General features: G+C 46.8%; 1 protein-coding gene across 1 annotated transcript in view; it reads left to right on the forward strand.

Annotated features, from left to right (window-relative positions):
* The first annotated feature begins 2,348 nt into the window (after positions 1 to 2,348).
* Positions 2,349 to 23,926, forward strand: part of GTPBP4 (GTP binding protein 4) — a 44,655-nt gene continuing 23,077 nt past the window's right edge. The window contains exons 1-8 of the mRNA XM_063921937.1: positions 2,349 to 2,497; positions 8,856 to 9,026; positions 10,271 to 10,374; positions 10,462 to 10,598; positions 11,023 to 11,123; positions 12,519 to 12,611; positions 19,137 to 19,328; positions 19,412 to 19,477. Of these exons, the coding sequence (XP_063778007.1) occupies positions 2,450 to 2,497; positions 8,856 to 9,026; positions 10,271 to 10,374; positions 10,462 to 10,598; positions 11,023 to 11,123; positions 12,519 to 12,611; positions 19,137 to 19,328; positions 19,412 to 19,477 (912 nt within the window). The 5' untranslated portion in view covers positions 2,349 to 2,449. The remainder of the gene's footprint in view (positions 2,498 to 8,855; positions 9,027 to 10,270; positions 10,375 to 10,461; positions 10,599 to 11,022; positions 11,124 to 12,518; positions 12,612 to 19,136; positions 19,329 to 19,411; positions 19,478 to 23,926) is intronic.

Genomic DNA, 23,926 nt, shown 5'->3' on the forward strand with positions numbered 1-23,926 from the left:
ATTCACACTATCTCGCAATTCTTTCACCCATCAGGCTCATGGTGTGCCGGCTGCGCCACCACATTACAACTCTGTGTCCCTAAAATGGCTCCCTCAGGGGAAGAGCTCCCTGCCTCAGACATGTCACACACGTGCACAAACACACCACAGACACTCCGGGGCTTATAGGGGACAGACCCACAGTAAAATCTGTCAGAAGGACACAGAAAGAGTTGCCAGTTCACAACTCAGTGCTAATGACCAAAATCCCTGTGTATATAAAATGTGCACAGCGACCTGTAGCGCTTTTATACTGCCAATTTGACAAAACAGCACCCAATTACACTGTGCCCCCCCCCCCTTATTTACACCCTGATACTTGGTTCAGAAGTGGAGGAGGACCAGCGTTTCTTCCCCTGCAGCATGTACTGGAGAAAATGGCGCTGAGCAGTGTGCTGGCTGACTGAGGAGGAAGCCCCGCCCCCTGCAATGGCGCGTTTCCCCTCAGAAATTATGAGGTATTTTTTATACTGGCGGGGATGTAGGATAGTGCCACGGCATAATATACTACTTTTTGGCAGTTCAGAGTAGGTTTTCATGCTGCCCAGGGCGCCCCCGCGCCCTGCACCCTGATTTGCGCTGTGTATGGATAGCATGTCCGCGCAGCATTCCCGCTCGCTGTGCAGAACCTTTAGCCGCCACGATGACCGGAGGTCCCTCTGGCAGATCTCCGGTATTATACTCACGCGTCTTCTGACTGCTGGCTCTGTTAGGGGGGTGACGGCGTGCTGTGGGAGTGAGCGCATAGCCGCAGCTAGTGTTCAGTACCCTTCAGGAGCTAATGGTGTCCTGTCAGCAAGAAGCAGAGCCATGAAACTCTTTAGGAAGTTGGTACCTACTTCTTCCCCTTAAGTCCCACGAATCAGGGAGACTGATGCCAGCAGTCTCCCTGAAAATAAAAAACCTAACAAAGTCTTTTAGTGAAACTCAGTAGAGCTCCACTGGAGTGCAACCAATCTGCCTGGTCACATTTTCTAAACTGAGGTCTGGAGGAGGGGCATAGAGGGAGGAGCCAGTTCACACTCTAGAAAAGTCTTAAAGTGCCCATGGTCCACTGAAGTGGACCCCAGCATCCTCTAGGACGTATGAGAAAATCTGACTATTTTGCTCTTTAGATGGCCAAATAAATGTTGATTTATCTCTTTATTGGGACCTCATACGCAAATGCACACAGCAAACTTAGAGGCCCATATGTCAGGAAATATTTGTGGCATATTCCCCAAAAACACAGTATATGCCAAAGATATCCGATGGGTTGTCAGATAAAATGTCTGTCCACCTAATAGGCATGATATCTGACCTTTAGATGTTCAGAGGGTTGCAAAAATAAATAGAGCACATGTAAATCATATTTATCTACTTTCTGAAAACGTGGAAAGTGCAGGGAGTATAATAACATGATTTTTACCAACATGACTCCAACTCTGATACTCTGTGCTGTGGTTCTCACTACTGTGCAGCTGGAGCGGCACATGATAATGTGATTGGCAGCCATTGACTGGTTATTCAAGGCCCCACACAGCGCGAAAAGGAAAGTGGTCATGAATTGGTATGTTGTCTTTACTGGATTGCGGGAGTGCTCGCTGAAATTCAGCAATATTCTGGACATACTATGAGAGTAGTCAAATCTTTTGTACAGTTTGTTTGAACTGTGCAGCAGGATGGTAATGGGGTAGAAATGTCTAGGAATTTGATAATTAGCGTGATGAGGTGAGTACCATCTCCGTGCCTCTAGCTCCCACCACTGTTTATGTACAGAGTGCAAGAGCTGCATGCAAGTACCACGGGAGACTGATCATCAAAAACTAAGGGGTCTATTTACTAAGCCTTGGATAGAGATAAAGTCGCCGAAGATAAAGTACCAGGCCAGCCAATCGTCTACTAACAGCCATGTCACAGGCTGTGTTTGAAAAATGACAGTTTGGAGCCGATTGGCTGGTACTTCATCTCCAGCGACTTTATCTCCCTCCAAAGCTTAGTAAATAGACCCCTAAGTGGCATTTAAGGGTTTAACAGATTGTGTATGTGAGAGTTGGGGGGTACAGTATGTGACAACACAGCTTGTGACTGAGCCATATGTTGAAATACAGATTATAGATGGATTTCTATCATTCCAACAGTCACTATAAACCACGTACAATTGCCATTTGTACCAAAATAGTCTATTCCACGTTTATACAAAGGAGGAAGAATGAACTGCAAAGCACTCGCCATAAGCAACCCGTTTATCTGTATTGGAACTGAAATGTTCCGTCAGTCATAGAAGTTCAAGCAAGGGCAAAGCTGCCCACGACCATCATGGCTGCCCTGACTGTTTCCACCGAGTTCCGTTTCCGTCTGTTCGCGTCACCCGTTTCCTGCCTTCTTCCACGATCTCCGAGGCTGGGCCGGTACCAGACGGGCTGCAGACATGGCGCTGTATAACTTTAAGAAGATCATGGTGGTGCCGTCCGCCAAGGTGAGTTCTCGGGGCTCAGCCAAACGCGGACATCCCCTGCCTCCGGGGGTACCCCAGCTGCAGCTACACGTGTCCACAGGGCCAGGGTGACAGACACGTGGGCATACCTCCCAACATGACCCTCTCCAGAGGGACACAATACTCTGCTTCAGGACTTTTCTCTTAATTTATAATTGCTGACACCTGTGTTGAACAGGTTGGTGGAAAAGAAAGGTGTTTCAGCACAGGTGAGGGCAATCTTACACTAAGAGGGAAGTCCAGGAGCAGAGCATTCTGTCCCTCCTGAAGAGGGTCATGTTGGGAGGTATGCGTGGGGATCTAGCAGCACTCGGTTGCAAGTTTAGACTCATGGGACCCCTGAATTAGCATAATTAAACTTGTTCATAACAAGTTTATACCTCACTCGTCACAGGTTATTATTCCCATTAGATGTCCACATGGAGGTTCTGAACTTGAGAGAGATATATAGATATATACACACACACACACACGTACCTCCCAATTGTCCCGATTTTTGGGGGACAGTCACGTTTTATGGGCACTGTCCCACCCGTGACCCACAGTGTCCCGTAGATGGGAAGGGGCATTTGGGAAGCTTCTGTCACTCTGCTCTGCATAAGCAGAGCAGCAGTAAATAGACACAGGAGGCGTGGCTTGTAATCACAGCATCACCGCAAAGCCATGCCCCTTCCCACAAAGCCACACCCCTTCTTGGGAGTGCGCACGGCTTTGCCGCTCATTTTCCCCGAAACTGAGTAGATAAAAGTTGGGATATATAATCACTTAGTGGGTTTTCATGTATTTAAATGGAATAGTTAAGCTTGGTACGCACTAGACAATGTGTAACGATGCAATGGTCGTCCTGATTTCCCTTGAACCTCTGGACAAACTATATTGTGTGCACACGCAGTGCAATCTTACAAATGACCGAATGATATAATGTGCATTACTAAAGGTGCATACATACTGTGTGTTATTTTAGTCAATATCGCTCATTTTCCCCCTTCTAAGCAATATTGACTAAAATATTGTACAGTGTGTATGCTGCAAACGACGGCCGATGCATGTTCCTGGGGGTTGTTAACGACCCCGTCTGTCGGCCGTACATGCATGTCAATTTTAGCAGGCAAAACTGCATGTACGGATCGGCTGCAGCGTGACGTCACTGAGCGATATCGTTTGCGGTATCGCTCAGTATGTACGTGTACTGTCGGATGGCCCGGGAGGGAAGGGAACACACTGGGGGTAATTCCAAGTTGATCGCAGCAGGATTTTTGTTAGCAATTGGGCAAAACCATGTGCACTGCAGGGGAGGCAGATATAACGTGCAGAGAGAGTTAGATTTGGGTTTGGTGTGTTCAATCTGCAATCTAAATTGCAGTGTAAAAATAAAGCAGCCAGTATTTACCCTGCACAGAAATAAAATAACACACCCAAATCTAATGGGCCCTACACATTAGGCGATGTGCCACCGAGGTGCCCGACGGCCGATACGGGCGACCCAGTGACGGGGGGAGTGAAGTTCCTTCACTCCCCCCGTCACCCGGCTCCATAGACGTGCAGGCAAATATGGACGATCTCGTCCATATTGGCCTGCATGCACAGCCGACATGTCACCAGCGATGAACGAGCGCGGGGCCGCGCATCGTTCATTGCTGGTAACTCCACACTGCACGATATGAACGAGATCGTTCATATCGTGCAGTGATATCGGCATGTGTGTAGGGCCTATAACTCTTTCTGCACATGTTGTATCTGCCTCCCCTGCAGTGCACATGGTTTTGCCCAATTGCTATCAAAAATCCTGCTGAGATCAACTTGGAATTACCCCCACTGTGCGATATCGCTCATGGAGTATATCGCATGTGTATGTGTACCCACCTTCAGTTGTTAATGATATATATGTATATAATATATTGGGTAGTGCGTACACACTGAACGATTTGCTCAAAATCATTCACGATATCTTCTGATCTGACTGCACTACAGTAAGATGAGAAGATGCAAGGAACGACCCACAGGAGCGCTTGTGGATGAGTTATCGTTCCGAGTAGTCTCAAAAAGACAAATCGCCTGATCTATAGGCTAGTCTAGTGTGTACCCAGCTTTACTTGGTGTATATGAAGCGGTCTTATTTAGTTGTATTTGTAAAGTTTTCCTCACGTTGCACTTCGTTCATGCTGGTTTCAGATCATTTACTACAAGTTGTAGTTGATGTAGAGGCTGTCACTATTTGATGACTGATCCACTTTGTGATCCTAGGTATCCAGGTATATATCCTGTAGTTCCCATGCCAGTAAACAGTGACAATCCATTAACTTTTATTTGCAACTTTTGAATGAAAAATTTTATTGAGACTTCTACCTTCTGTAATGCTGTGTTTGTTTATAAGTTATACATTGGTTGTAAATATAGCATTGATTCTGTGTTTTGGTTTCATATATATTCAGGTTTTCACTGCTAATTTATTTTTGGTGATAATGCTTAATCATCATATAAGAAATGAAAGTGATCACCATAGTTTAAAGTAGGGAATGCCCTCTTTAAAATGGGGAGTTGGGGCATGATATCGTAGCTTTTTTAGAGCATGCCCACCTGCTAATGTCAACTTTTGGTTGCTTATTGAAACCATTTAAAGGGCTCACTTCAATTCAGTGCGGATTGCATAGTGCCAGGAGTGAGCAACCGGTTCTATTCAATTCAGTGCGCTGTTATGTTGGGGAAGGACGGTTCTCGCAGGGTGTTTTGCTGCGAGAACCAGCATTCTACGTCTAAAGTGCCCATCGCAATGCTGTTTCTGCTGCGCTAAGGGCAGAAATCAGCATCACGCCAGCGCTTTTGTCGGATTTCTGCTCGCACCCCTGTAGGAGTGCTAGAAAAAATCCTCTCATTGGGTGTCACAGCGCGCTGAATTGAATAGCACCGGGAGCTATTTCCCAGCACTTTTCAATCTGTACTGAATTGAATCGAGCATAAAGAGTTTTTACTCTGTAGTTTTAAAAAAAGAAGCGTGGACTTGTTTTGTGCCAGGGATAAGGTAATTATCTCCATAACCAGTGATCGCGCTGAGCCCAATAAAAAGTGGGTCCCACGGACCCCTCACTTTTGAAAATTGGGGTCCTATCTTCCTTTTCTGGGTCCCATCGGAATGAAGGTTCATATTAATCTTATTAATTATTCAAATATAAAAACAGACTTGATTTAGACACTACAAAAGTATTGCGAGGGGGAGGAGGGGGTGACAATGCTGCTGGGCTGTGTAGCATACAGGACACTCTGCCCCAGAGCTGTAACTAGACATTTCAGTGCCCTTTGGCAGAAAGTAAATTGGTGCTTCCCCTGCCATACTTCAAACCAAGGACAGTGCGCACCAAAAATTTAGGGGTGTGGCTTCATGGGGAAAGAGCATGGCCACATAACAGTACCAATTCACATTACACCACACAGGTAGAGCACGTTATATACACATTGCACCAGGTAGAGCACGTTATACAGATTGCGCCAGATAGAACACCCTATACACATCGCACCAGGTAGAGCACGTTACACACATTGCACCAGGTAGAGCACGTTATACAGATTGCGCCAGTTAGAACACCCTATACACATTGCACCAGGTAGAGCACGTTACACACATTGCACCAGGTAGAGCACGTTACACACATTGCACCAGGTAGAGCACGTTACACACATTGCACCAGGTAGAGCACGTTACACACATTGCACCAGGTAGAGCACGTTACACACATTGCACCAGGTAGAGCACGTTACACACATTGCACCAGGTAGAGCACGTTACACACATTGCACCAGGTAGAGCACGTTGCACCAGGTAGAGCACGTTACACACACTGCACTAGGTAGAGCACGTTACACACACGGCGCCAGGTAGAGCTCGTTACACACACTGCGCCAGGTAGAGCACGTTACACACACTGCGCCAGGTAGAGCACGTTACACACACTGCGCCAGGTAGAGCACGTTACACACACTGCGCCAGGTAGAGCACGTTACACACACTGCGCCAGGTAGAGCACGTTACACACACTGCGCCAGGTAGAGCACGTTACACACATTGCGCCAGGTAGAGCACGTTATACACACATTGCACCAGGTAGAGCACGTTATACAGACTGCGCCAGGTAGCGCACGTTATACAAACTGCACCAAGTAGAGCACGTTATACACACTGCGCCAGGTAGAGCACGTTATACACACTGCGCCAGGTAGAGCACGTTATACAGATTGCGCCAGTTACAACACGTTATACACACTGCACCAGGTAGAGCACGCTATACAGATTGCGCCAGGTAGAACACGTTATATAGACAGAGCCAGGTAGAACACGTTATACACGCTGCGCCAGGTAGAGCACGTTACACACACTGCGCCAGGTAGAGCACGTTATATAGATTGCGCCAGGTAGAACACGTTATATAGATTGCGCCAGGTAGAACACGTTATATAGATTGCGCCAGGTAGAACACGTTATATAGATTGTGCCAGGTAGAACACGTTATACACACTGCGCCAGGTAGAGCACGTTATACACACTGCGCCAGGTAGAGCACGTCATACACACTGCGCCAGGTAGAGCACGTTATACAGATTGCGCCAGTTACAACACGTTATACACACTGCACCAGGTAGAGCACGCTATACAGATTGCGCCAGGTAGAACACGTTATATAGACAGAGCCAGGTAGAACACGTTATACACGCTGCGCCAGGTAGAGCACGTTACACACACTGCGCCAGGTAGAGCACGTTATATAGATTGCGCCAGGTAGAACACGTTATATAGATTGCGCCAGGTAGAACACGTTATATAGATTGTGCCAGGTAGAACACGTTATACACACTGCACCAGGTAGAGCACGTTACACACATTGCACCAGGTAGAGCACATTACACACATTGCGCCAGTTAGTGTTCTATACACATTGCGCCAGGTAGAGCATGTTATACACGTTTTATATGGTACTAGGGAGTAGCGACAGAGGTAACAGGGAATAGGGACAGAAAGAGGCACCAGGGGGTAGGGACAGAAGTAGCAAGGAGTAGGCACAGAGAGAGGCACCAGGGGGTAGGCACAGAGAGAGGCACCAGGGGGTAGGCACAGAGAGAGGCACCAGGGGGTAGGCACAGAGAGAGGCACCAGGGGGTGGGGACGGAGGCACCAGGAGGTAGGAACAGAGGCACCAGGGGGTAGGGACAGAGAGGCAGGAGAGAGTGCAGCCAGAAACCCCACCACCACAACAACACCCTCCAGGGACCAGGCCCCCACCGCTTACCATGGACACTGCCAGCAGCAGCGTAGTCAGGCCGGGGGGTATAGTCCGTGGATCTGCATGAGGCCACACCGCCGCCAGCCTGGAGTCAGAGGATGCGGCCAGGGTGAGCGGAAAATGCGGAGGGGGCGGCCGCATGGGTGAGGAGGTAGAAGAAGTGAATCAACGGAGAGAGCGGCGGCGGCATCCAGCCGGGGGAACAGGGGACCGAACTGCCCCCACCTCAGGTACAGCAGCTGACTCAGCTGTTAATCAGGGGGGAAGGAGGGGAGGGCGGGAGATCACACTCTTCATGGTCTCTGCCTCTTCCAAGTTCCTCCCTCCGTTCCGTCCCTTCCACCGGACTGATTGACAGCACAGGACAGAACAGCGCTGCGGCTCACAGCGCGTCCTGAGGGACCCAGCGGTTTTTTATTTTTGTGTCCCCAACATCAATTCCTGGGTAAAATACGCGCTATAGCGCGTTTTTGCCATCACTGCATAACCCTGCTATATTCACTGCTCGTGTGTGTTAGGTGTGATACCACAACGTGAAAATGATGCTGTTGTAGTTCTCCTAATGCAGCTCCTACATAAATACCTACGGACAATGATGGGTGGGTTTACTAATAACCCTCTGACTGTAGGGTAAGATTAGTCTTTCGCAGGTTCTATTGTCTGAGGGTTAATTTTTAAAGAATTGCAGAAATAATACTATAAAGTCTATTAATACATTTCATGCATTAACAACCAGTTGCACAACCAGCGACAACAGTGATTTGCTTCTTATGTCTGTGAAATATGTTGGGGTGATATAGCCGTAACTGAAGTGTAGATTATTGATCTAGTGGACAGCTCATGTATGAATCTGTCAGTAAAGAAAACCAAAATGTTGCAAACACAGTTCTGTGTTCTTATTTGACTGACTTGTAACAAATGGTTCTAGAAATACTCAACAGGCAGCATACAAGAGCCACGGAGCAATGTAACAAACCTCATGCAGTGAAAAGATGCTCTTATACTGAATTAACCCCACCCAGGAGATGTCAGCACTGTGTAGCGCTTTATACTGTACATGTATCTTGCAGGACTTCATAGACATCACTTTGTCAAAGACCCAGAGGAAGACCCCAACAGTTATTCACAAACATTATCAGATCAACAGGATTCGACATTTTTATATGAGGAAAGTCAAATTCACTCAGCAAAATTACCACGATCGACTTTCTCAGATTCTCACAGACTTCCCGAAATTGGATGTAAGTCAACACATTTTTGAATACGGTCATGAAACAAAATATATATATTTTTTGTTTGAAAATATTATGAGTATGATTGATTTTTACCTGGGGTTACAGCACCGCACCCCACCCTGCACTCAGAAATGCTAACCTGATGCAGTTGGGCTCTTGTGACGTGGGTTTTACTCAAGCTGCCACCACGCAGAGCATTGAATAGTACTCTTGCGATCAGTGGATTCTTATATCACCGTTATTACAAACATGTAGCTGGGTCTTTCCAGGCACGTGAAATTTTAAGATTTACAGAGATACACTGATAAAATTTTAGGATTTATTGAGAAATATCTCCAGAGTTAAGTTATACAGAAAAACAGGTACAATTATAAAATGCACAGGTGGATTTCAAGTAAATAAAAAGAAATAAAGTCAGAACAACCTAACCTAATCTTATGCTGAGGTTTCAGTATATCTGAGTGGAGGGAGGCCACAGAAAGGAAGAAAATGGGATCACTCCTAGCATGAAAGTGAACAATTGATGCAGCTTTCTTCTACTTATTACCTGGCAGCCACTCCAAGAGACAGCAACTTCCCTTGGGTTTTAACTCTTTTGCTGCTGGATATTAATGAATCAGTCACTCACTTCCAAATAACTGTATCCCAGTAGATTGGGGGGAGGGGGGGGGGGGTGTTGGGGCAGCCCTGATTGATACAAAGGTCCAATTAAGGGACGTTCCTATAACATTTTAGGGTTTTCACTTCTTGACCTGGTCTGAAAGATCTGGTTACTTGGGGAGTGAAGCGTGCAGCTTTAGCACAAAACTTTTTAAGACTTGTACGAGATTATCTGTTATGTGACTCCAAAGAAGAGCAAAAACTATTTTCCTCCAGGTGACGCAGTAATTTATAAAATATTTGTTTTGGGAGCACTATAATACCTATACTGGTCATGGCCAGGTTATTAGTCATCGGACAGAGAGCACCGCTTACCCAGGGCACACAGTATGCATACAGTCATAATATGTGACTTTGAGGTATCGCCGTAACCCATGGCAACGCCACACCTGGTTTTGGAGATACTTTTTACGTAGACGCTATGGAGTCGGAAGGTTGTCACATGGAAGCTGATTTGATGAGCTCTATATTCTAAGTTATTTTCAAATTCGAAAACCTGAGGCATATTAAGGAGTTTTAGATATTTGTAGCAAAATTAGAACTTTTGATTTTCCACAATGTATATGAATACTGTCTGGTTTTCTCCACAGGACGTGCATCCATTTTATGCAGATTTAATGAATGTCCTTTATGATAAGGACCATTACAAACTGGCATTGGGACAAATAAACATTGCCAAGAACCTAGTTGACAAGTGAGTTTTGTGTTCCTTGCTTTTATATTTTCTTGTATATAAAGCTTCTCTTTACACTTATCTGACTTGTTTTATATTGTATTCCAGTGTGTCCAAGGATTATGTGAGGCTGATGAAATACGGAGATTCTTTGTACCGTTGTAAACAGTTAAAGCGGGCGGCTTTGGGGCGTATGTGTACGATAATTAAAAGGCAGAAGCAGAGCCTGGAATATTTGGAGCAAGGTATTTAAATGCATTTTGTACCCATGCACTAATCATATTCAGTATATATAGTGTAGTATCACATGAGAATTGTGACACTGGTATCTTCATAGAATGCAAGCCTTAGACAATAGATTATTGTTACAGCGGGTGTACCAGGAATGGCAGACTTGTAATAATACTATATAGTACACCTTGCTCGCTGGTTAAAAATGCACTTTCAGAGCTGACATTCAGTGCAGTCTATGAAGTCAGATCTGTATTGTAGTCTAGGCTTGACCTTGTTCTAAAATATTTGCATGTTGAAGTGTAGTAATCTAATTTATTTTGGTAAAGGGCTGAGCTATAGCAGCGAATGGGCAATTAGCTGCCCCAAAGAAGCACATTCCCATAGGAGAAAAACAATTAACTGATCTAGTTGTGAACATTTGTTTTCTTTTCACAGTACGCCAACATCTGTCTCGTTTGCCAACGATCGACCCCAACACGCGCACTCTGCTCCTCTGCGGCTATCCAAATGTTGGGAAATCCAGCTTTATAAATAAGGTTTGCTTCATTCTAATCTGGAGTCTTTCCTGTGACTGCTAGTTCTGGGAGGCATTTTGTACAACATAAGCACAATAATGTGTAAAATAAGTAGATATGAAAGTATGTGACCTGAAGGCCACATTACTGAAAAATTTATATCCTTGCAAAATATCTATTATATGGTGACTACCATCTCTCTCCACTCCAATCTGTCCTCCTTGCTGCTGCCCGGCTCTTCTACCTCCCCTCTCCTACAAGCCTAACACTGGCTTCCTTTTTCCTTCAGAACCCAATTCAAGCTTCTCACACTCACAAAGCCCTCACCCTTTCCTGTTCCATTTACATCTTGGACCTCATTTTGCCTCACATTCCCGCCTACCCTCGTTTCTCCACAAATGAATGCTACCTTTCCTGCTAACTGATTACTTCCTCCCATTCTCACCTCCAAGATTTTGCCCTTGCTGCTCCCTGCCTCTGGAATGCTCTACATCAGGCCTGTGGCTCTCCAGCTGATGTGAAACTATACATTCCAGCATGCCCTGCCACAGTTTTAGCATTTCCTAATTGTAAAACTGCAGGGCATGCTGGGACTTGTAGTTTTAGAACAGCTGGAGAGCCATAGGCCAGGCATGCTCTACATCTCCCCATCAGACTCTTCACCTCTCTACAAAACTTCAAATGGTCACTCAAGACCCACTTCATCTTCAAACCCAGCCATCTCTCAAACTAACCCCATTCTCACTGTCTTCCCCCTCTGTGTCACCCCTGTCTGTCTGCTGCCCCTGCTTTTAGAGAGTGCAAGTTCTCCCAAGCAGGGCCTTCTTCCCTCATGCTTTAGCTTCCCTTACTTATACTGTCAGCTACTCCATACTTCCGTTCAATGGCACATAACCATTGGTTTCTGCCACCCCGCTGCTTATTTCAATGCTATGACTACTGTCGCAGCAATGTTTATAAACCATGTTTGTTTATCTACTTTGTTAGGCACTGCAGAACCCTTGTGGAGCCAAATAAAGGATGATAATAAAATATTGGCAGGTTTTTTAATATTTTTTGCTAATTTCCGATAATGCTGGACTACATTTATTAGGAGCAGCAATTAAAGAGATGTAATCAGTTAAATTGGGGTGAAAAAAAAAAATACTGGTGGTCTTAACTTTAAATATATCAATAAAAAAGTTCAGGTCTTTTAAGCCATTGGTAGATGTAGGTGTATTGTTGGGGTTTTTTGTGTAAAATGTTTAGTAATGAGCATTGTATTGTGTAACTGCACCGTTATTGGATGTATAGAGGATATAGAGTATATTATGCCAGATTATAGTATACGGCCTGAACACATTTATTTTTTTTCATTATTAAGACACCTAGGACTTGTTTTGAGTTGATCAGTATATAGCACGTTCTGTTTTTCAGGTGACCAGGGCAGATGTTGAGGTGCAGCCCTATGCATTCACTACAAAGTCATTATTCGTAGGACACATGGATTACAAATACCTCCGCTGGCAGGTTAGTAATTCCTATGGCAGATCACATAATAAGAATTTACTTACCGATAATTCTATTTCTCATAGTCCGTAGTGGATGCTGGGGACTCCGTAAGGACCATGGGGAATAGCGGCTCCGCAGGAGACTGGGCACATCTAAAGAAAGCTTTAGGACTATCTGGTGTGACTGGCTCCTCCCCCTATGACCCTCCTCCAAGCCTCAGTTAGGATACTGTGCCCGGACGAGCGTACACAATAAGGAAGGATTTTGAATCCCGGGTAAGACTCATACCAGCCACACCAATCACACCGTATAACCTGTGATCTGAACCCAGTTAACAGCATGATAATAGAGGAGCCTCTGAAAGATGGCTCACAACAATAATAACCCGATTTTTGTAACAATAACTATGTACAAGTATTGCAGACAATCCGCACTTGGGATGGGCGCCCAGCATCCACTACGGACTATGAGAAATAGAATTATCGGTAAGTAAATTCTTATTTTGTCTAACGTCCTAAGTGGATGCTGGGGACTCCGTAAGGACCATGGGGATTATACCAAAGCTCCCAAACGGGCGGGAGAGTGCGGATGACTCTGCAGCACCAAATGAGAGAACTCCAGGTCCTCCTCAGCCAGGATATCAATTTTGTAGAATTTTACAAACGTATTTGCTCCTGACCAAGTAGCTGCTCTGCAAAGTTGTAAAGCCGAGACCCCTCGGGCAGCCGCCCAAGATGAGCCCACCTTCCTTGTGGAGTGGGCATTTACAGATTTTTGGCTGTGGCAGGCCTGCCACAGAATGTGCAAGCTGAATTGTACTACAAATCCAACGAGCAATAGTCTGCTTAGAAGCAGGAGCACCCAGCTTGTTGGGTGCACACAGGATAAACAGCGAGTCAGATTTCCTGACTCCAGCCGTCCTGGAAACATATATTTTCAGGGCACTGACAACGTCTAGCAACTTGGAGGCCTCCAAGTCCCTAGTAGCCGCAGGCACCACCAATAGGTTGGTTCAGGTGAGACGCTGAAACCACCTTGGGGAGAAACTGAGGACGAGTCCTCAATTCCGCCCTGTCCGAATGGAAAATCAGATAAGGGCTTTTTCAGGATAAAGCCGCCAATTCTGACACGCGCCTGGCCCAGGCCAGGGCCAACAGCATGACCACTTTCCATGTGAGATATTTTAACTCCACAGATTTAAGTGGTTCAAACCAATGTGACTTTTGGAACCCAAAACTACATTGAGATCCCAAAGTGCCACTGGAGGCACAAAAGGAGGCTGTATATGCAGTACCCCTTTTACAAACGTCTGAACTTCAGGGACTGAAGCTAGTTCTTTTTGGAAGAAAATTGACAGGGCCGAAATTTGAACCTTAATGGACCCCAATTTCAGGCCCATAGACACTCCTGTTTGCAGGAAATGTAGGAATCGACCCAGTTGAATTTCCTCCGTCTGGCCTTACTGGCCTCGCACCACGCAACATATTTTCGCCAATTGCGGTGATAATGTTTTTGCGGTTACATCCTTCCTGGCTTTGATCAGGATAGGGATGACTTCATCCGGAATGCCTTTTTTCCTTCAGGATCCGGCGTTCAACCGCCATGCCGTCAAACGCAGCCGCGGTAAGTCTTGGAACAGACAGGGTCCTTGCTGGAGCAGGTCCCTTCTTAGAGGTAGAGGCCACGGATCCTCCGTGAGCATCTCTTGAAGTTCCGGTTACCAAGTCCTTCTTGGCCAATCCGGAACCACGAATATAGTGCTTACTCCTCTCCATCTTATCAATCTCAGTACCTTGGGTATGAGAGGCAGAGGAGGGAACACATACCCTGACTGGTACACCCACCGTGTTACCAGAGCGTCTACAGCTTATTGCCTGAGGGTCCCTGGACCTGGCGCAATACCTGTCGAGTTTTTAATCATGTGGAAGACTTCTGGGTGAAGTCCCCACTCTCCCGGGTGGAGGTCGTGCTGAGGAAGTCTGCTTCCCAGTTGTCCACTCCCGGAATGAATACTGCTGACAGTGCTATCACATGATTTTCCGCCCAGCGAAGAATCCTTGCAGCTTCTGCCATTGCCCTCCTGCTTCTTGTGCCACCCTGTCTGTTTACGTGGGTGACTGCCGTGATGTTGTCCGACTGGATCAACACCGGCTGACCTTGAAGCAGAGGTCTTGCTAAGCTTAGAGCATTGTAAATGTCCCTTAGCTTCAGGATATTTATGTGAAGTGATGTCTCCAGGCTTGACCATAAGCCCTGGATATTCCTTCCCTGTGTGACTGCTCCCCAGCCTCGCAGGCTGGCATCCGTGGTCACCAGGACCCAGTCCTGAATGCCTAATCTGCGGCCCTCTAGAAGATGAGCACTCTGCAACCACCACAGGAGGGACACCCTTGTCCTTGGTGACAGGGTTATCCGCTGATGCATCTGAAGATGCGATCCGGACCATTTGTCCAGCAGGTCCCACTGGAAAGTTCTTGCGTGGAATCTGCCGAATGGGATTGCTTCGTAGGAAGCCACCATTTTACCCAGAACCCTTGTGCATTGATGCACTGAGACTTGGCTCGGTTTTAGGAGGTTCCTGACTAGCTCGGATAACTCCCTGGCTTTCTCCTCCGGGAGAAACACCTTTTTCTGGACTGTGTCCAGGATCATCCCTAGGAACAGAAGACACGTCGTCGGAACCAGGTGCGATTTTGGAATATTGAGAATCCAATCGTGCTGCCGCAACACTACCTGAGATAGTGCTACACCGACCTCCAACTGTTCCCTGGATCTTACCCTTATCAGGGAATTGTCCAAGGAAGGGATAACTAAAATTCACTTCCTTCGAAGGAATATCATCATTTCGGCCATTACCTTGGTAAAGACCCGGGGTGCCGTGTACCATCCATACGGCAGCGTCTGAACTGATAGTGACAGTTCTGTACCATAAACCTGAGGTACCCTTGGTGAGAAGGGTAAATTTTGACATGAAGGTAAGCATCCTTGATGTCCCGAGACATCATGTAGTCCCCTTCTTCCAGGTTCGCAATCACTGCTCTGAGTGACTCAATCTTGAATTTGAACCTCTGTACGTAAGTGTTCAAAGATTTTAGATTTAGAATCGGTCTCACCGAGCCGTCCGGCTTCGGTACCACAACAGTGTGGAATAATACCCCGTTCCCTGTTGCAGGAGGGGTATCTTGATTATCACCTGCTGGGAATACAGCTTTCTCCCTGTCAGAAGGAGACGGCGAGGGGGAGACGTCTCGAATTCTAATTTGTACCCCTGAGATATCACCTGAAGGATCCAGGGGTCTACTTGCGAGTGAGCCCACTGCGCGCTAAAATTCATTGAGACGGGACCCCCACCGTGCCTGATTCTGCTTGTAAAGCCCCAGCGTATACTGAGGGCTTGGCAGAGGCGGGAGAGGGTTTCTGTTCCTGGGAACTGGCTGATTTCTGCAGCCTTTTTCCTCTCCCTCTGTCACGGGGCAGAAATGAGGAACCTTTTGCCCGCTTGTCCACGAAAAGACTGCGCCTGATAATACGGCGTCTTCTCATGTTGAGAGGCGACCTGGGGTACAAACGTGGAATTCCCAGCTGTTGCCGTGGCCACCAGGTCTGAAAGACCGACCCCAAATAACTCCTCCCTTAATAAAGCAATACTTCCAAATGCCGTTTGGAATACGCATCACCTGACCACTGACGTGTCCATAACCTTCTACTGGTAGAAATGGACAAGGCGCTTAGACTTGATGCCAGTCGGCAAATATTCCGCTGTGCATCACGCATATATAAAAATGCATCTTTTAAATGCTCTATAGGCAAAAATATACTGTCCCTATCTAGGGTATCAATATTTTCAGTCGGGGAATCCGACCACGCCAACCCAGCACTGCACATCCAGGCTGAGGCGATTGCTGGTCGCAGTATAACACCAGTATGTGTGTAAATACCTTTTAGGATACCCTCCTGCTTTCTATCAGCAGGATCCTTAAGGGCGGCCATCTCAGGCGAAGGTAGAGCCCTTACAAGCGTGTGAGCGCTTTATCCCCCCTAGGGGGTGTTTCCCAACGCACCCTAACCTCTGGCGGGAAAGGATATAATGCCAATAACTGTTTAGAAATTATCCGTTGTTATCGGGGGAAACCCACGCATCATCACACACCTCATTTAATTTCTCAGATTCAGGAAAACTACAGGTAGTTTTTCCTCACCGAACATAATACCCCTTTTTTGGTGGTACTCGTATTATCAGAAATGTGTAAAACATTTTTCATTGCCTCAATCATGTAACGTGTGGCCCTACTGGAAGTCACATTCGTCTCTTCACCGTCGACACTGGAGTCAGTATCCGTGTCGGCGTCTATATCTGCCATCTGAGGTAACGGGCGCTTTAGAGCCCCTGACGGCCTATGAGACGTCTGGACAGGCACAAGCTGAGTAGCCGGTTGTCTCATGTCAACCACTGTCTTTTATACAGAGCTGACACTGTCACGTAATTCCTTCCAACAGTTCATCCACTCAGGTGTCGACCCCCTAGGGGGTGACATCACTATTACAGGCAATCTGCTCCGTCTCCACATCATTTTTCTCCTCATACATGTCGACACAAAAGTACCGACATACAGCACACACACGGAATGCTCTAATAGAGGACAGGATCCCACTAGCCCTTTGGGGAGACAGAGGGAGAGTTTGCCAGCACACACCAGAGCGCTATATATATACAGGGATAACCTTATATAAGTGTTTTTCCCCTTATAGCTGCTGTATAGTTAATACTGCGCCTAATTAGTGCCCCCCTCTCTTTTTTTAACCCTTTCTGTAGTGTAGTGACTGCAGGGGAGAGCCAGGGAGCTTCCCTCCAACGGAGCTGTGAGGGAAAATGGCGCCAGTGTGCTGAGGAGATAGGCTCCGCCCCTTTTTCGCGGACTTTTCTCCTGCTTTTTTATGGATTCTGGCAGGGGTTAAATGCATCCATATAGCCCAGGAGCTATATGTGATGCATTTTTTTTGCCATCCAAGGTGTTTTTATTGCGTCTCAGGGCGCCCCCCCCCCCCCCAGCGCCCTGCACCCTCAGTGACCGAAGTGTGCTGAGAGCAATGGCGCACAGCTGCAGTGCTGTGCGCTACCTTGTTGAAGACAGGACGTCTTCTGCCGCCGATTTTCCGGACCTCTTCTGCCTTCTGGCTCTGTAAGGGGGCCGGCGGCGCGGCTCTGGGACCCATCCAAGCTGGGCCTGTGATCGTCCCTCTGGAGCTAATGTCCAGTAGCCTAAGAAGCCCAATCCACTCTGCACGCAGGTGAGTTCGCTTCTTCTCCCCTTAGTCCCTCGATGCAGTGAGCCTGTTGCCAGCAGGTCTCACTGAAAATAAAAAACCTAATCTAAAACTTTCACTAAGAAGCTCAGGAGAGCCCCTAGTGTGCACCCTTCTCGTTCGGGCACAGAGATCTAACTGAGGCTTGGAGGAGGGTCATAGGGGGAGGAGCCAGTGCACACCAGATAGTCCTAACGCTTTCTTTAGATGTGCCCAGTCTCCTGCGGAGCCGCTATTCCCCATGGTCCTTACGGAGTCCCCAGCATCCACTTAGGACGTTAGAGAAAAGGGAATTTTATAAATTTTAATACGTGTGGCTTCTGTGCTGATATGTATTTGCAAAAAATGTTATACCTACTAAAGTCAATTTGTTAGTGTCTAGCTTAAAGCAAAACGGTTAGCACATATGATTCTTCCTCTTACTGTAACCGTATGTTAACTATCTTTAGATCTGTCTGTCTTGTGAATCTCTAGATCTGACTATAGGGGGTACACACGTAGCGATGTGTACTTAAATTCTAAGCAATCTGACTAGATTGCTTAGAAATGAAGCACACATTGCTCCGTGTGTATGCCCCATAGCAATGCGCGTTGCTATCGCCAGTTCTAGATTGGCCTGCAGGCACAATCTAGTTAGATCGCTCACTTCACTTGAAGTGAGCGTCCAAACCCAAACCCCCCCCCCCAACTGTGTACTGAGTGGGGGGGAAGGGGAGAGAGAGATGTGTGCTGAGCGGTCTGTATTAGATCGCTCAGCACACATCTGTACGTGTGTACTCCATTATCTCTATATGGGTCTGTCTTGTGTATCTCTAGGTCTGTCTGTCTCTGTGTCTTTTCTTGGGTGCTCTTGTGTATCTCTAGATCCGTCTATCTGTAGTTCTGTCTGTTAGTCGCGGTAATTAACTGGGGGTGAAAAGGGTGGCAACACCCAAGGCAATTCAATTACAGTCCCTTTTTGTCACCCGGTAAATTACCTTGTTAACGGGCGTTAACCCATAGAATCTGGGGAAAGTTCCCGGACCTATGTGTAAACACAGTTGCAGCCCGCAGACAGGCTATTTAAAGGGGATTTCTTTTTGAAGCTGCTGAGGCTGGAAAATATCTGCAGGCTGTCTTTGGTGCTAACTGTATAGTCCCTGGGGATCAATTGGTCTGTGGTAAATTACAGTGGCTAATAGAATCCTATCAATCTCTATCGCACTAAATGCATCTGTGTTGTGATTTGGGACACTGCAGGTTGTGGACACTCCTGGTATCCTTGACCACCCCCTGGAGGAGAGGAACACCATTGAGATGCAGGCTATTACCGCTCTCGCTCACCTCCGTGCTGCTGTCCTGTTTGTCATGGATATATCAGAGCAGTGCGGACACACCATAGAGCAGCAGCTGGAACTCTTCGACAACATCCGTCCTCTGTTTGCCAATAAAGTGAGTCCTCCCCCCTTATTGCATGATGCGTACTTGGTATTGTGTGATGGCGTAATAAACTTTTATTTATTTTTCCAATGTAGCCTCTAATTATTGTTCTGAATAAGTGTGACGTGAAGAGGGTCTCTGAACTGACTGAGGAGCAGCAGGTAAGTTTCATTAGTGTACTTATCTTTAAACTATTACACAGTAACAACTATCAAAATGGATTTTGGGGATGGTAACTGCTACATTTTTAATGTCTAAGATGGAAATGTCTGCTATTTACGCGTAATATGCCCACGATTGTAGGGATTGTTACGTTTTGTGTACACATACCCAGCATCAGCGCAATAACATTGACTCCCCGATTGAGTCTGTGGGTCACACAGACCGACCAATTGAACTGAGACAAAGACACCATGTTTTCTGTGTACAGAATTGCAGATGTAGGCAGATGCGTGTCCCGAAAATTTCGACACATCTGTGTTTTTGCCGCCACTTCCCAGAACCTCCCCCAAACGGTCCTTCACTGTTAATCACTTTGCAATTAAATCCTCACTGCAAGCGGCATTACAGTATACCTTGGTGAATGCGCAGTTGGCTAATAATTGCTCAGTTTTGTGAAGTGTCATTGTGTACATATCTGAATCTGGGCCATAGTCTAGAAGAGATGAACCTAAAGTGCACAACTTCTCATATGTAATGTAAAAGATCCCCCACATCTATGAAGTACTGTACTGGCATTCAATTTGCATGTCTTCTAATGAGGCGGCCATGTTGCTGGCTGAATCATAAGATTACTGAGGCATTAGACGATGCACAACATGGATGGAACCATTATGTCAGCGTAACCATCAGCTGAAATATATCCTAGATATTTAGCGACAAGCAGAGCCATCACTTTGTGCCTGCATAGATGTTGCTTTTTCCTAGTATATTAGTTGCCTAAAGTACTACTAATATTGAATATTCTCAACTTTGACAACATCACACACGCCGCAGCCACCTATGACTGCACTGCACTTGTGTTCTCCCTGACAGCCTTATTCCACATCTATGAAGTACTGTACTGGCATTAAATGTGCATGTCTACTGTTGTGGAAGCCATTTTGCTGGCTGAATATTCTGTCATGTTGCCAGAATATACCCCTCTCTCTGAGGATGTTGCCAAAACCTTTAACTGCTATCTTGTGGGGCAAACTGTGTGTAGCAAAGCTTGGAGAGCGATAAAATAGAGAGCGATAAATTACCAACAGTCAGCTTTGAACTGTTATTTTTACATTTGTCATTTGTGTTTGAGAAAATGACAGGAGCTGATTGGTTGGTATATTATCGCTCTCCAAGCTTTGATACATATGCCCCACTATGTCCTATGCGGCCTCACCTATCACTGCTAGAGTCTGCCATGGCTAATCTCTCTGGCTGACCTGCATCTACTGCTGTCAGTTCCTATATTGCTTCCCCATATTCTTTGTATTTCAGTACAAACTACTCTTCCTTGTGCAGCTATGAACTTTTCACAGGACACTCTCCCTCTGTTAGTAGTAGTTGTAATATATATGGCAATGTGTGGGTTATATTTAGCTGTCCCTTTGTAAAGCTGAGTAACCCGCACATTCAGTCTCCCTTTTCATAAATACAAAAATTTCTGTAGCGGAGTACACTGGTATTCCACAGGGAATAACATTGGGGTGTAGAGTTGGATCTTGATCCAAGGCACCAACAGGCTAAAGCTTTGTTCCCAGGATGCACTGCACCGCCTCCTCTATAGCCCCGCCTCCAGGCACTGGAGCCCAGTTTGTAAATTGGTGCCTGCAGTGCAGGTCACAAACAGGTGGGACTGCGCTAGGCAGCCCTGAAAAGAGCTTTTTAGAAGACTTCAAGGGCCGCAGCACTTTCTATGTCTTTATGACATGCTGTACTGCGGCTCCATCACCTACCTCAGCGGCGCTGCATACTCCCGTGCCCTGGTTCCCGGGTACTTGCAGTGGAGACATACCGGTTTTCAGGCACACCACCGCTGTCACTCTCCAGGATCGCGTGGCTGCACTAACAGCAGGAGGTAAGAGGGTCCCCCAGATAGGACCCGCCGGTAAATCGCAATCCAGTCGTGGTCCCAGGAGACGGACCGCGCCGCTGGCGTGGACACTGTTTCGCACAGAGACCCCACTATATCCATCAGGGCAAGGAGCACAGGTCGGAGTTACTAAAATCCATTTATAAAAGGCTCCACAGTACCCGGTGGTGAAGTCCAGCAGAGGGGATAAGGCGCTGACCATTAGCCCCTTCCCCAGATCCGGGCGCCATCTACTGCTGGTGTTCCCACCTTGGAGCTGCAGTTCTCTCTCCCTCACTCCTTTACTGAAATTTTGGGGCCATTACATAGCTGGGCTGATTTCCGGGACTGCTGGGCACTGTCTCCTCTGTAAATCCGCCTGTATCATCAGCGCTGTGCATTTACAGAAACTTAATTATTCTACATGTCATTTTAGACAGTGTTAGTTAAGAACAAGTGTACTGTTATCTGAATATTTAGTACAAGTATTCTGTGATCTACATCCAGTGTTTACTGTGCATTGTTATATCTGTATACATACATACATACATACTTACATGTAATTTACTAGTCCAGTACAGGTTTATTATTTATATGTAATAATTCCTGCATTGTACCTGTGACCATGGACATAGCTACCATAGGTGCAGGGGATGCGGCTGCTATGGGGCCCGAGCCGTCTCTGGGGCCCGAGCCTTCCCCTGCACCCAGCTACTGAGCCCCGGCGCTGGCAGCTTTTTACGTTACAAGTGTGCTGCGCTGCTGTACTGCAGCCACACTTGCTTACCCGGCCGGCTCCGCCTCCCCTGGATGTTAACTAATGCTGGGAGGAGGCGTGGATGAGTATGCAGGGACGTCCAACATCCCCGGACCACGGCCACACCTCCACCCAGCGTCTGTGAAAAGACAGTGGACGGTGCCGGGCTGGCCAGGAGAGCAGATGTGGCGGCAGTGTAGCAGCAGCACACTGCTGCCACAATGGTGAGTGCTCTATAGGGGGTGCCTCCGTGCGGGGTGCGCGTGATGGGGGGGGGGGTGTATTTATGCTATGGGGCCCCAAATGAGCAGGGGGGGGGGGTGTATGCATGGAATTGTGCTATGATGCCCCAAATGAGATCGCTACGCCCCTGCCTGTGACTGAGTGTGCCTATAGTTGTGTGGATTCCTTTCTTGTGTATCACATGTTTTGCTATCACTATATTCTGTACCCTGGGGGCTAGGTGTGTCAGGGTATCATATAGTATATTGTACTACACAGGGTATACTGTTTGTATTTCTCACTTTTTTTTTTTTTCAGTCACACCACTTAAATTCTCTGTGTTCTGTGTTTACTGTCACAAAACACGGGATTATTTGCTGTTTTTTGTGTTTGGCTATATTGTACTATTACGCCCTTAGGCTACATCCCATACAGTGTCTGCTACACAGGGCGGGACATCCACAGACACTCCTGCATCATACAGTGCTGTCGTTACGGATTCACCAGTGGGGTAAGTGTTAGCTGCTGGTTCAGGCGCTGGGTGTCATACATCTCCCAGTCCACCTGTGGCCAATCAGGACCCACCTTGGGCAGCTTTTTCAAATATGCTGACTATGCTTGTAACGTGTCTTACGCCCCCTGTGGGACCTCCCATGCCATTACAGCCACATATTGTCCCTGTAGTCAATACTCCATGGGCGGATACTCTGTCTACCCAGTTACAGCAATTTAAATCAGACTTTGGTTAGACAAAAGTCCACCCACGCTCCTCTGGGGCCCAGGGGTCATCTAAAAGGGCCATTTCTTCCTCCAAATCCACTAATATTTCGGATAATTGTTCCGATGAAGGTGGGGAATATACTGATCTGTCAGACACTGAAACAGTTGCTTCTGATGAGGAATCTACAACCCAGGTTGATGTTCCTGTCCTTGTGGAGACTATCAAGCTGATTCTTCAGATTGATGACATTGAGCCCCCTGTTACATCTAAGAAACCTAATAAGTTTAAACGTCGAAAGGTTGCTAAAGTAGTTTTACCACATTCTGACCTTTAAAATTGACATACGTCAGGAATTCTGGTCATCTCCAGGAAAGTAATTTTCCCTGTCTAAAATGATGCTAGCTCATTATCCTATCCCTGCGGAGTTGAGTAACAAGTGGGAAACTCCACCGCCGGAGGACTCTCATTTCCGTCTCTTGTGGTGTCCTCTACTCTGCCTGTCACCTCACTGAAGGAACCATCAGATAAGCGTGGAGGGATGCCTGAAGTCTATTTACACTCTTACTGGTGCTGTACATAGACCCGCTATGGTGGCCTCTTGGGCGGCAAAAGGAATTGAAGCATGGGTTTAGGCAATTGAGGATGAGCTATCTCAGAATTTCTCTAACGTCCTAAGTGGATGCTGGGGACTCCGTAAGGACCATGGGGAACAGCGGCTCCGCAGGAGACTGGGCACATCTAAAGAAAGCTTTAGGACTAACTGGTGTGCACTGGCTCCTCCCCCTATGACCCTCCTCCAAGCCTCAGTTAGATTTCTGTGCCCGACGAGAAGGGTGCACACTAGGGGCTCTCCTGAGCTT

Source organism: Pseudophryne corroboree, chromosome 5 (genome assembly GCF_028390025.1).
Source record: "Pseudophryne corroboree isolate aPseCor3 chromosome 5, aPseCor3.hap2, whole genome shotgun sequence".
Classification (NCBI taxonomy): domain Eukaryota; kingdom Metazoa; phylum Chordata; class Amphibia; order Anura; family Myobatrachidae; genus Pseudophryne; species Pseudophryne corroboree.